The sequence below is a fragment of the Phocoena phocoena genome, chromosome 9 (assembly GCF_963924675.1).
Source record: "Phocoena phocoena chromosome 9, mPhoPho1.1, whole genome shotgun sequence".
NCBI classification, from domain to species: domain Eukaryota; kingdom Metazoa; phylum Chordata; class Mammalia; order Artiodactyla; family Phocoenidae; genus Phocoena; species Phocoena phocoena.
In genome coordinates this window covers 56386803-56400550 of record NC_089227.1, presented here as the reverse complement: position 1 = coordinate 56400550, position 13748 = coordinate 56386803, and the positions used below count along the sequence as shown (strand labels likewise).

The window sequence follows — 13748 nt, the reverse complement described above, 5'->3', positions numbered from 1 at the left end:
ACTGAACCAGGAAGAAATAGAAAATATCAACAGACCAATCACAAGCACTGAAATTGAAACTGTGATTAAAAATCTTCCAACAAACAAAAGCCCAGGACCAGATGGCTTCACAGGCGAATTCTATCAAACATTTAGAGAAGAGCTAACACCTATCCTTCTCAAACTCTTCCAAAATATAGCAGAGGGAGGAACACTCCCAAACTCATTCTACGAGGCCACCTTCACCCTGATACCAAAACCAGACAAGGATGTCACAAAGAAAGAAAACTACAGGCCAATATGACTGATGAACATAGATGCAAAAATCCTCAACAAAACACTAGCAAACAGAATCCAACAGCACATTAAAAGGATCATACACCATGATCAAGTGGGGTTGATCCCAGGAATGCAAGGATTCTTCAATATACACAAATCAATCAATGTGATACACCATATTAACAAACTGAAGGATAAAAACTGATGATAATCTCAATAGGTGCTGAAGAAGCTTTTGACAAAATTCAACACCCAGTTATGATTAAAAACTCACCAGAAAGTAGGCATAGAGGGAACTTTCCTCAACATAATAAAGGCCATATATGAGAAACCCACAGCAAACATCATTCTCAGTGGTGAAAGACTGAAACCATTTCCTCTAAGATCAGGAACAAGATAAGGTTGCCCACTCTCACCACTGTTACTCAACATAGCTTTGGAAGTTTTAGCCACAGAAATCAGAGAAGAAAAAGAAGTAAAAGGAATCCAAATCGGAAAAGAAGAAGTAAAACTGTCACTGTTTGCAGTGACACACTATACATAGAGAATCCTAAAGAAGCTACCAGAAAACTAAAAGAGCCAATCAATGAATTTGGTAGAGTAGCAGGATACAAAATTAATGCACAGAAATCTCTTGCATTCCTATACACTAATGATGAAAAATCTGAAAGAGAAATTAAGGAAACACTCCCATTTACCAACTGCAACAAAAAGAATAAAATACCTAGGAATAAACCTACCTAAGGAGACAAAAGACCTGTATGCAGAAAACTATAAGAAACTGATGAAAGAAATTAAAGATGATACAAACAGATGGAGAGATATACTATGTTCTTGGATTAGAAGAATCAACATTGTGAAAATGACTATACTACCCAAAGCAATCTACAAATTCAGTGCAATCCGTATCAAACTACGAATGGCATTTTTCACAGAACTACAACAAAAAAATTTCACAATTTGTATGCGAACACAAAAGACCCCAAACAGACAAAACTATGTTGAAAAAGAAAAACGGAGCTGGAGGAATCAGACTCCCTGACTTCAGACTATACTATAAAGCTACAGTAATCAAGACAGTATGGTACTGGCACAAAAAAAGAAATATAGATCAATGGAACAGGATAGAAAGCCCAGAGATAAACCCATGCACATACAGTCACCTTATCTTTGATAAAGGAGGCAAGAGTATACAATGGAGAAAAGACAGCCTCTTCAGTAAGTGGTGGTGGGAGAACTGGACAGCTACATGTAAAAGAATGAAATTAGAACACTCCCTAATACCATACACAAAAAGAAACTCAAAATGGATTAGAGACCTAAATGTGAGGCCAGACACTATAAAACTTAGAGGAAAACATAGGCAGAACACTCTGTGACATAAATCACAGCAAGATCCTTTTTGACCCACCTCCTAGAGAAATGGAAATAAAAACAAAATAAACAAATGGGACCTAATGAAACTTAAAAGTTTTTGCACAGCAAAGGAAACCATTAACAAGGTGAAAAGAAAAGCGTCAGAATGGGAGAAAATATTTGCAAAGGAATAAATGGACAAAGGATTAATCTCCAAAATATATAAACAGCTCATGCAGCTCAATATTCAAAAACCAAACAACCCAATCCAAAAATGGGCAGAAGACCGAAATAGACATTCCTCCAAAGAAGACATACAGATGGCCAAGAAGCACATGAAAAGCTGCTCAACATCACTAATTATTAGAGAAATGCAAATCAAAACTACAATAGGTATCACCTCACACCAGTTAGAATGGGCATCATCAGAAATCTACAAACAACAAATGCTGGAGAGGGTGTGGAGAAAAGGGAACCCTCTTGCACTGTTGGGGGGAATGTAAATTGATACAGCCACTATGGAGAACAGTATGGAGGTTCCTTAAAAAACTAAAAATAGAATTACCATATGACCCAGCAATCCCACTATTGGGCATATACCCAGAGAAAACCATAATTCAAAAAGAGTCATGTACCACAATGTTCATTGCAGCTCTATTTACAATAGCCAGGTCACAGAAGCAACCTAAATGCCCATCGACAGATGAATGGATAAAGAAGATGTGGTACATATATGCAGTGGAATATTACTCAGCCATAAAAAGGAATGAAATTGGGTCATTTGTAGAGACCTGGATGAATCTAGAGACTGTCGTACAGAGTGAAGTCAGAAAGAGAAAAACAAATACCATATGCTAACACACATATATGGAATCTAAAAACAAAAAAAAGGTTCTGAAGAATCTAGGGGCAGGACAGGAATAAAGACACAGACACAGAGAATGGACTTGAGGACACGGGGATGGGGAAGGGTAAGCTGGGACGCAGTGAGAGAGTAGTAGTGACATATATGCACTACCAAATGTAAAATAGATAGCTAGTGGGAAGCAGCTGCATGGCACAGGGAGTTAAGCTCGGTGCTTTGTGACTACCTAGAGGGGTGGGATAGGGAAGGTGGGAGGGAGACGCAAGAGGGAGGGGATATGGGGATATACGTATACATATAGCTGATTCACTTTGTTGTACAGCAGAAACTAACGCAACACTGTAAACCAATTATACTCCAATAAAGATGTTAAAAAAATAATAAAAGAAAACAACAGCTGGCAAACCAGGGCACTAGCCCAGGTCCTGCTGCCGAAGCAGGTAACTCTGGCCCAGTCCATGAGCTCTTCTGGGCCTTCAATTCACAGAAAGGCAGTTTTCAGCCAGGCACCCCCTCCATTCACACGTTGCCGGGTAGTCAAAGGTCCTGGGGGAGGAACACCGTGGCTGAGGTCAAGCTTGGGCAGCAAAAGTATCACCTGGAGGTCTTCTAAACTGCAGAACCCAACCCAGGTCCCACCTGAGAGGCTCTGATTCAGCCAGTCAGGGGTGGGCCCTGAAATCTACATTGTAACAAGCAACCCCGGTAATTGATACAGTCACTGGGATGAGAAACTCAGCTCTAAAGAAAGGCTGAGAAGCTCTTCCTTCAGATGAGCCTTCAGGCTTCTGCCTCCCCAACACGCCCAAGGCCTCCTTCATGACCTAGCAGTCTTCCGTTATGTCCTCTGGAAGACAGGACTTTCCTGGGGATTCAACCCCCAGCTCGGGGCACTGAGAGCAAATCATCAGTTGAATATTTATTAACATGCCAGGAATGGTCCTAGTCCTTTAACATACAGCATTATTTAATCCTCAAACTCTCCCAGAAAGAGGTTAATATTCTCCTTTTACAATTTGGATACCACGGCTCATGGAGGTTGCCCAGGAAGAGACAGAGCTGGGATGGGGTGACGACGAGTTTTAGGTGTCAGCGTGGCCAGGCTTTCGTACCTAGAAGTCAATCGAACACTAACCTAGGTGTTGCTGTGAAGGTATTTTGTAGATGTGGCTAACAGCTGCAACCAACCAGGTGACTTTCAGTAAAAGAGATTAACTTCTGTAATCTGAGTGGGCCTTATCTCATCCAATCAGTTGAAAGAAAGCCTTTAAGGGCAAAAGTGAGGTTTCCCCGAGGAAGAAATTCTGCCTCAAGCCTGCAGCATTACCTCCTGCTGGTGGTTTCCAGCTGCCCTAGAGTCTGGATGTGCCCAGCCTCCACAAACACGCTAGCCAATTCCTTGAAATAAGTCTCTTACACACACACACACACACACACCTCATACTGGCTGTGTTCTCTAGAGAATGCTGGCTGATGCCAATGGGAACCCGGGTCTGCCCAATCTCAAAAGGCCGTGCCTTGCTTCTAGCCACTGCCCATACTCTGCCAACCACCACCTGCAACTCAACCAAAAACCACCCAGCTATGTACCTGAGGCTCAGTCTGCTCCAGCTCTCCAGAAGTGTATTTGAATATTAATGCAGATCCTTAACTAGATTTTGAGAATAAATTATTCATATCGAAAGGCTGCCACAAATGGGAGAAGCTTGTTTTTACGTTTTAAGTTTTGTAGTGGGTGGGAGGGAGGCATGGTTTACTCAGTGCTTAAGAACAGTGACTTGTGTATTCTGGGCACGGTCACTAACTTGCTATATCACTTTAGGCAATCCTGAGTTTCGCCACCTGATTAATTATGACGCCAACCTGCAAGTCTGCTTGCCACTGCCCCATCCACTCAAACTGGCATTAAGTGGTCAGATGGCCCATCAGGATTTCGGATATGACCTACTTTCTGGTTGGGACTCTGGCCGTGAAGGTCCCAAGACATATTCAAGCTCACAGCATCTTGGAAGTTCTGCAGAGCCAACGTGGAGGATGGATGAGGGGCGCTCAACAGACGCTGGCTGAACTGGCCTGTGCTCCCAACCCTGTCCCTGGGCGCCATTTGCAGGTTAAAAGCAAAGATCCAGTTTCCACATCAAGACACTGCGGTTCAAAGTAGAGGATGCAAGTCCCACAGAAGAAATGTCACAAAGTGCAATAGGGCTCAAAGGAAAGAACAGGAAGTGCTTGTAGATGAGGTGATAGTGGAGAGAAGTCAGAATTTAACAGTAAAAGACTTGAGAGGAATGAAAGGAGGCATTCTGGGCAAAGGCAACAAAGTAAATGGCAGGAAAGCACTGCTGTCTGGGGAAAAGGGGAGAAAGTTAGAGCGGGAAAGTAGGCTATAGGTGGAGGATCAGAGGGAGATGAGCTCAGCTAGGGGAGCCACACTGGCCAAACGGGGAGCCTTGAATGACAAAATATCAAATTGGTAGGTAACGGGGACCTAGTGGGAAGCTCCCCAGATGAAAATGGTAAGGACCAAGGCGTGCTTTGGAAACCTGCACGTGGCAACGGAACGCACAGGAATAAGTTGGGAAAGGGCATTAGAGAGGCCCCGCTGAATTAACAGCAGCTGCTGACATTATTGAGGGCTTACCACGTACCAACCCTGCTGAACCTGCGTGATCTCTTTTAACCCTCACGACAGCTCCTGAAGGTACTCTTACCATCCCATTTTACAGATATGAGAACCAAGGCACGGGGAGGTCAACAACTGTGCTCTGGGTCATATAACGAGTCAGCGGTGAGCTGAGACCTACAGCTACCCACGCTGGTCTAACTCCAGGCCCGGCACACTGACCACTAGAACAGCCTGCCGGGGTCTGCTCGCCGGTGCAGATTCTGAGTTGAGCTGAGAAGCAGGGGGAGCAAAGAGGAGACTCATACACCGCAGAGATGACCTCTCCGTAACCTACTACTTCGGGTGAAGGGGGCTGACTGGGAAGAAGTCTGGAGTAAGGTTGCTGGGGGTTGTGGCACATCAAGCCAGCAAAAAACCCCGACTTCCTCATGAACTTATACCAAGTCCTTCTGCAAATGCCACTACGCATAGCCTAGCTGCTTCCAGGACGGCTGACTTCATTTTCAACAACTGGAGTATATACTTGATAAGCAAGCCGAACACCCCAAGAGGTGCCAGGAAAGAGAGATGGTGACTGCATAACAGATTGGCTTGAGTCCCTTGAAATTCATATGTTGAAGTCATAGCCCTCAGTGCCCCAGAATGTGACCTTATTTGGAAACTGGGTCGTTGCTGACGTGATTAGTTAGGATGAGTAGGGTGGGCCCCTAATCCTATATGACTGGTGTCCTATAAAGAGGGAAATCTGGCTACAGACATGTGTACAGGGACAATGCCATGTGCAGAAGGCAGAGACTGGGGTGATGCAGTAGAAACCAAGGGTTGCCAAAGATTGCCAGCAAACTACCAGAAGCTAGGAGCGAAGGAACCCTGCTGAGACCTTATCTCCAACTTTTTGCCCCCAGAACCGTGAGGCAATGTATTTCTTGTTGTTTAAGCCACCTGGTTCGTGGTACTTTGTCGCAGCAGTCCTAGGACACTAATGCAGTGACCCATGCCATCCTTTCCAATAAGACGACCATAGGTGCATCTTCACTGCATATTTTAGTAAGTAAAACAAAGTCTACTGTGAAACCTTGTACTGCGACGGATGTAATTACATATAAGACTATCTCTGTACCATGGCTGTGAGCTGAAAACTGGCAAGTGTTTGATATTTCATCTATCTCCAATTGCCCGGGCATCAGGGACTATCTTTGATTTTGAAACAAAAACCAACTTTTACTTTATCATCAAGGACCTTCTTTCCCTTCCCTTTACTTTTAGAAGCAAATATTGACTGTATCAGATTCTTCCTGTGACCTGAAGAAACCAAGTCCAAAGGACAGTAAATCTGAGGTCCTGCTGTAGCCCTCTCCCAGCAGAGGGTCCCCGGTCTGTCCCAGGGCATGAAACCACATCAAGATGACCACAACCCCTCTCAGTTGTAAAGTGGCAACAGTTCTCTGAAATACGGATACTGGCTTTTAGCAGTCACGCCATCTTCATATACGCTCACACACGATTCTGCAACAACTGTTCATTTCTTTGTTTAACCCATGCATGACTTTGAAGAACATGCGCTTCACGGGTTGGGAGTGAATGGCTGTGGTTAAGAAGGGAAGCTTGTCTACCCTGGGGAATTCCACGTACTGTTTGCAGCTAATGACTAGCCCCACTAAGAAGTGACACCAAAGCAGTACTTCTTTTGATACTTGGAAAATCCCCTACTCCAAAATATTTTTGCACATGTACAAAAATTATGGAAAGTTACACTATAAAACTGGAATCTCCTACAGCTCAAACGTAAGCCACCAGAATTATCTATTTTAAAACAAAACAAACCTATGATGTTCCTATGGGGCACAGCACTCACTCTTCGAAGTTAACATTTATTGAGCATTTAAGATGGGACAGGCACAGTTCTAAGCCTGTTGCATGGAATGAATTGTTTAATTCTCACAACAACCCCCTGTGGTAGGCACCATTATTATTCCCATTGTGCAGGTGCGAATGAAGCACAGACTGGTTAAGAAATGGCCCAAGGTCACACAGCAATGCGTGGTAGAGCTGGGATCCCAAACCAGGCAGTCTGGCTCCAACACACCCCACCCCCTTAACTAACAAACAAACAACCAAGCCAGACATAGAGACAAACAAGACAAAAGGGAATAATGTGAGTGGGGACAGGTTAAGGAGGGTGTGTTGAGGATGGGAACAAAAGAAGAGAACAACAATTACATCCCAGGCACTGGGCTGGCACTTCACACGTGCTTTTCCTACTTAACTGGCACAACACCCTTGAGGGTAAGCATTACTTTCCCACTCAACAGATGAAACACCGAGACTTGGGGAGATTAAAGCAACCTATAACGAGGGCAGATTATTATGTGACGCCCCAACATGCAGCTTTGCTGACTGCAAAAACCAGTGCTGTTTTTTTCAGCTCATTTTCTCCAGAGTCACGGTTTCAAATTGTAACTTTGGCATTATGGATGGTGCAATCTGCTTTTCAAAGTCAATCCAGCATTGGAGAGCAGTGGTGCTGGGATCAGGAGTGGGGCGCATTGCCCCATTCCAGCTGCAAGCTTGCACAGAAGACCTGAGTACAGCGTAGATGCTCAATGTGCCAGCCCGGGAGCCAGGAAGCTCAGGGTCTAGACCCACTTCTGGCACTCATTAACTGTGTTGGTTTAGCCAAGCCCCCCAGCCTCGGTGGGCCTCTGTTTTCCGTAAATACGAATTGGATATAAGGATGCCTGGCCTGTGGACCTCATACGGGCATGTAAAACGTGTTACCAATAAACGTGAATTGGCTGTGAAAACTGTAAGGTGCTCGACAGCTGATCATCGTCAGAATGAACAAAATCAGGTCATCCCAGCAGCTACCACGGTCCAGCAGGTCCACACATGCCAGCTGGGGAAGGCAACACCAGAAGAATGGCCCAGCGTGAACCTCACCCTCTCCCCTAGGAAATCTGGGCTCAGGGCATCCAAGGTCTGGCTGGGCCTAGGTCCTCAGAGCTTCCCCCAAGGCAGGCTTGCTGGTCTAACTAGGTATCAACCAGGCTGGGCCGGGGAGGGAAGTCCTTGAAGAGCGAACAGCCTCATCTCCCTCACTGCACATTTTGCAGGCCGGCTGGCATTCAGCAGTGATAAGGGCAGGGTGCCACCTGCGCCGGCAGCCCGCACTGGCTTTCATCCATGTATGTTGCAGGATCGGGAAAGGTAGCAGTGCAGTGCGTACCACTCCTGCAGGGGCAGGGGATTCAGGTGAGACCACCCCACAGGGTAGAGAGAGACTGGACAAGTGAGCTGAAAGAATCTTTCCCTCCTGGTGTTCTGAACAGACAGGAGCCCACCGAGACTCTCACCAACCCCCTCGCCATTAGTTCCGGCCCCAGGAAGAGGAAGGAATCAGATCTGCATAACACTGAATCACCCAGCACTTAGGCACAATGACCCCTCCAGGAGAGGGTGGAGAAGCTCGTCTGGCAACTGCCTACACAAACAGGGCAATTCTGAAGAGCAGCAAACAAACCAGTCTGGCCCCAATTCCCATTTTGCATAAGATTGCAGTCCACAAAAAACAACGTCCAAGGAACCCTTGTTGATCACTACCGATTGTTAACACTAAGGTTTGGGCCAAGAGAGAATGAAAAAGGCCCCTTTGAGGGAACTTTGGATAAGGCCATTTTGTGGAAATCGCTGTGCGACTCCAACTTGCCATTGGGAGCACCAGATGCTTCAGTCAACAGATCTCGGTGAACTTTGTTTTAAAAGAAAGTTACACTGAAAGGTTTGAACCTACAAACCAAAGGGGACTTGTTAGTCACTAGGTGACTGTCAGGGTACCTGTTTTCTTTATGCTAAAAAGGGGTTACACGAGTTCCGGGGGCTGGAGGATTGTTAGGTGTGGGGGATGGTTAGGTACGAGCAGGTCCGTTTGTGTGCTAGCCTCGGAGCTGACACTCACCACAGCTGCTTAATCCAGGGACGCATCAAAAAACAAACTGCAATGGGTTAAAATCCAGAGGGGGCCACCGTATTGGGCCGGGTGCATGGTTCTTAAGAGAAACGTGCATCCTCCCGGGGGCCAAGGCCTCCTTCGGTTCCAGAAAAAGACATCTCAGCTTACACGAGGTACCGAACGAAGAGAGTGGGCCAGAAATTTTCCAGCATACCGTCTCCTCTCCCCTCCCCACCCCCGAACTACCCTTGATCACCGTCAAACACACGAAAGGTGTTCTCTAAAACCTAACTTATGATTTCATGCACTTCATTCCCAAAAGCCTAAGAGCCACAGCGACAGCACTAAGAGGCTTCGTTCGGATTCACAAAAAAGGGAGGCGCACAGTCGTCCGCAAACCCGCAACCCCCCGGGGGCGGAGGGTGGAAGAACGCAGAGTTGCCCCCGCCCAGGTCCCTCGCTACCCTCCAGGGCTCCCGGCCAGGTCCCCCATCACCCCGCTCGCGTCCCGCTCTCCTGTTACCTCGCTCGCGTGTCCGCCGGCGTCCGACATTTGATACGTCGGTTCCGCGGGAGCCTTCTCCTCGTCCCCGGCGGCCAAGGGGCTACTCGGAGCCGCTCTGGGATTCCCGCCGCTACCCGGCGCAGCCTGGCTAACGCCGTTCACGCCGGCGCCCACTCCTCCGGCCGAAGAGGCGGCGGCGGCGCCGAGCAGCGCGTGGGCCCCGTCGGCGTCCCCAGCAGCCACGCTGTGCACCAGCCACGCGTCCACTCGGGTGCAGGGAATGAAGGGGACCCCCAGCGCGCGCACCTCCCGGAGCAGCTGGCCCTCCGGCGGCGCCACGGGGTCCCGCTCCCGGCCCTTAGGGTGCAGGAGCTCGGCGCGCCCCCACCTTCCCGAGGCCGGGAAGGGGCTGAGCGCGTAGGCAGGGCTCGTCGGGCCGCCCGAGAGCAGAAGCTCATCTTCGAGCAGGGTCCGCGGCGGGAGCAGCAGGTAGAGGTCCAGGTCCAGGTCCAGGCGAAGCCCCGCCAAGCTCAGCAGGATGGTGAGGTGCAGGAGGCTGCCACCGTCCGACCACCACGGCTTCAGGTACTTCATCCCCCGCCGCGCGCCAGGGGACGCCCCTGCCGGCGCCCGCGGGTCCCTGCGCGCCGGCCGCCGCTTGGGCACGTGCGGCCCCTGCGCGCCGCCGGCACCTGCCCGGAAGAGACAGAAACAATGGACCCGGGCGTGCAGCAGCCGTCGCGGGCCCCCGGAGCCGGGCACAAAAACAGTCCAACCGCAGCCGCCCAGGTGCCTGCGGCTCGGGAGAGGCGGAGGAGGAGGAGCCAGCTACGCGCAGAGCTAGCCAGCTTAGCCGCCCCGCTGCCCCGCAGCCGCGCGCTACAACCAGGCCCCGCCCCGGGCCACGGGCGCCGCCACCGGGGACACGCCCACTGCCGCCCCAGGCCTGCGTGGGGCGGGGCTCCCGGGCTCAAAGGCTCTTTATTCGGGGGGAACGCAAAGCTTTCTGGGAGGAGAAGTTGTTCTGGGCGCCAAGTGGCCCCCAACCCTGTGGCCGTGGGCTGGGCGGTTGTGGCTGAATGCGCGGGGTGGGAGTAGGGGGTCCGGGGTAAAGGTGGGTGGGAATGGACCGGATGTGTAGACTTGGGGGGGGCCGAGGGGGGGGAGTCGAGGCACTGGGCAGCACGCAAAGGGCTTCCACCCACACGAGAACACTGAGCTGGCACAGTGGGTTCACATCCCAGCGCCACTACCAGTCGTGTGACCTTGAATAAATTACTTCTCTGTGCCTCAGTTCTCTTATCTGTAAAATGGGGATAGTAGTACCTGTCCGATAGGGATGTGGTGAAGTCAGAGGAAATATTAAATGTAAAGCCCAGAGTTTGACATATAGATTCCACTGCTACCGTAAGGATCAAACAGCACTGCTCTCCATTCCCTCCCCCCATTCCCGACCCTGTGCTCCAGCCTCACAGACTCCTCCCTGTGTCCTGGGCTACCCCTGCATGAGGCTATGCCTTCCCTCATGGTCTCCTTTGCTCCTGAAGTGACGGTTAAGAGCACCAGCGCTAGAGTTATCGTGCATGACTTCAAAGCCCCCTCCATTTCTTACTAGCCTGGAAACTTGGACAAATTGGTCACTCTCTGTGCCTCAGTTTCCTCACTGTGAAATGGGACTAATAAGAGCATCCCCTCAGCACACCTGTTGTGAGCCCCAAATGAGCTGTATGTATACCACCAACCACAGTACCTGGTAGGTAGGAAGCAGTCTCTGAATGTTACCCATTATTTGTACTACCTATCCTCCAAGGCTTAACCCAAAGATACATCCTCTGAATTTTCACCATTTGTGATTCTCTTCCCCCATCTGTTCTCCCACGGTGATTTCTCCATATGCCAACATTGCAACACCTGGCACTTTTCACTTTGCGTTGTAGTTGAAATTGTTCTGATTTGCCCATTATGAATTCTTGAGGGCAAAAAAACCTGTTTGGCTCACCTTTGTGCCCGCGTGGTACCCAGCACTGGGCCTTGCCATTGTAGGTTTTACTAACTCCCATTTCCTTCCGGGGCGGGGGGGGGGGGCGGGCAGAGAGGGAGAAGGTGGTGATGCCTACCTGAGGGTTGGCAGTTGTGTAAGAAGTTGAGCAAGACTTGTTTTTTGGTTTTTTTTGCGGTACGCGGGCCTCTCGCTGTTGTGGCCTCTCCCGCTGCGGAGTACAGGCTCCAGACGCGCAGGCCCAGCAGCCATGGCTCACGGGCCCAGACGCTCCGCGGCATGTGGGATCTTCCCGGGGCACGAACCCGTACCCCCTGCATCGGCTTGCGGACTTCCAACCACCGCGCCACCAGGGAAGCCCCAAGACTTGTTTTTAAAGGCCCCTTCCTCCACCTGGTTTTCTCCTCTGTCTTGGGCCTACTGTAATGAGAACTTCACAAGAGATGTCAGTTTGCCCCGTGAGAACCAGGGGAGCTGAAGCAGACTTCTTCAAAGTCACTTCCGCTTTAAGCCTTGGGGGTGGGGTTATGGGGTGGTGAAGAGGCTGGAAGAGAGACACTCGCAGGGTTAGTGAGATTTGGTACAGTAGCCCTGTTCACAGCATTTAGTCCCTGGACAGGGATTCAGGTTCTGGGCTCGGTTAACGTCTGCTGAATTCAGATATTTACCTCAGTTTTTACTGAGGACCCACTGAGCTGCCTGACACTGTGAAGGATAGGACATGATTTCATTAGGGACGGAAAGAATGTTCTCAAATGCCTAAATATTTTGGAGATATAGATGACTATACAGGAAGTGCCATAACCCAGGTGAGAACAGAGATGGTACCTTCTTTAAGGTGGTATCTCCTAGAACCTCACATGCAGTCGGAGCTCAAGACATTTTTTTCAGTTGAATTGAGGCATTTACACTTGAGATGCGTTTTGAGGGATCCTAATAGACTAGGAACAGGAAGGACCTTCAAACTTCCTTCCTAATGTGGTTGGCGATAGAGGTTGACCCTCCACCTTTAAAATGTGAGCTGATAATCACAGTATCTGTCAGACTGCTCAATTCAAACGTGTGGATTATGGACTGGTGAGAAGGGGGGGCACAGAAAGGACCCTGAGGCCAAATATGAAACAGGAGACTCGTAATCAGTCCTACACACCTTTGACCTTCAACATAACAAAAGTTCCCATTTTTAGGAAGGCAGAGAGAGTGGAGTGAGAATGGGTTTTTTTGTTTGGTTGGGGTTTCTTTTTCGCTTTTTTTTTTCTAGAATACCTCCACCATTGCCTTGTAAAAGTCTTGAAAAGTCATCTATGTTTATTAAAATCCTTAAATCAGTGCTACTCAAAGGATAGTCCAAAACTGGGATCAGTCCACAAACTGTTTCTGGTCCAGATGAGGAGAGTAATAGAATTGAGAGTGTTTAGAAATGTTTATAGTAATTTGACATTGTTGTAACAACCAAGCCATGATCAGTGGGTTTGCTTTTGTATACTTTTGTTACTTAATTTTTCTAGAAATGAATTTTTTTTTAATTGTACAGAAGTACTGACCTATAACAAATTGGGGGAAAAAAGCTGGTCCTTCACCGGGATTAGTTTGAGAAGCACTTAATGCATTCTTGGGAGGTAGGCAGGTTCCAAGATGACGTCTAGTCCTCCCCTTTCCTCGAGTGTGGGCTGAACCTGGTGACTTGCTTCTAACAAACAGAACATGGCAAAAGTGATGGGATGTCATTTCCAAGATTAGTTACAAAAAGACTCAGCGTCTTCTGTCTTGCTTACTATCCTCGTCGGGCTGCTATAACAAAATACCATAGAACTGGGTGGCTTATAAACAGCAGAAATTTGCTTATAGTTCTGAAGCCTGGAAGTACAAGGTCAGGGTGCCGGCATGGCTAGGTTCTGGTGAGAGCCCTTGTCTGGGTTGTAGACTGCTGGCTTCTGATTGTATCCTCACAGAGAGGAAGGGGCAAGGGAGATTTCTCAGCTGCTTTCTTAAGGGCACTTATCCCATTCATGATGGCTCTGTACTCATCACCTAATCACCTTCCAAGGGCCCCACCTTGTAATACCATCACCTTGGAGGTTAGGTGTCAACACATGAATTTTGGGGGGATAAAAGCATTCAGACAGCACTACCTTCTCTCTCCATCTCTTGCTCTCTCCCTCTTGGAGAGGGCTGCCATGTTGTGAGGAT

General features: G+C 48.6%; 1 protein-coding gene across 1 annotated transcript in view; it reads right to left on the bottom strand.

Moving 5' to 3' along the window:
• NFE2L3 (NFE2 like bZIP transcription factor 3) overlaps nt 1-10153 on the bottom strand; it is a 29900-nt gene extending 19747 nt beyond the window's left edge. Inside the window, exon 1 of the mRNA XM_065884225.1 lies at nt 9578-10153. Coding sequence (XP_065740297.1) covers nt 9578-10153 — 576 coding nt within the window. The remainder of the gene's footprint in view (nt 1-9577) is intronic.
• Nucleotides 10154-13748: the final 3595 nt, after the last annotated feature.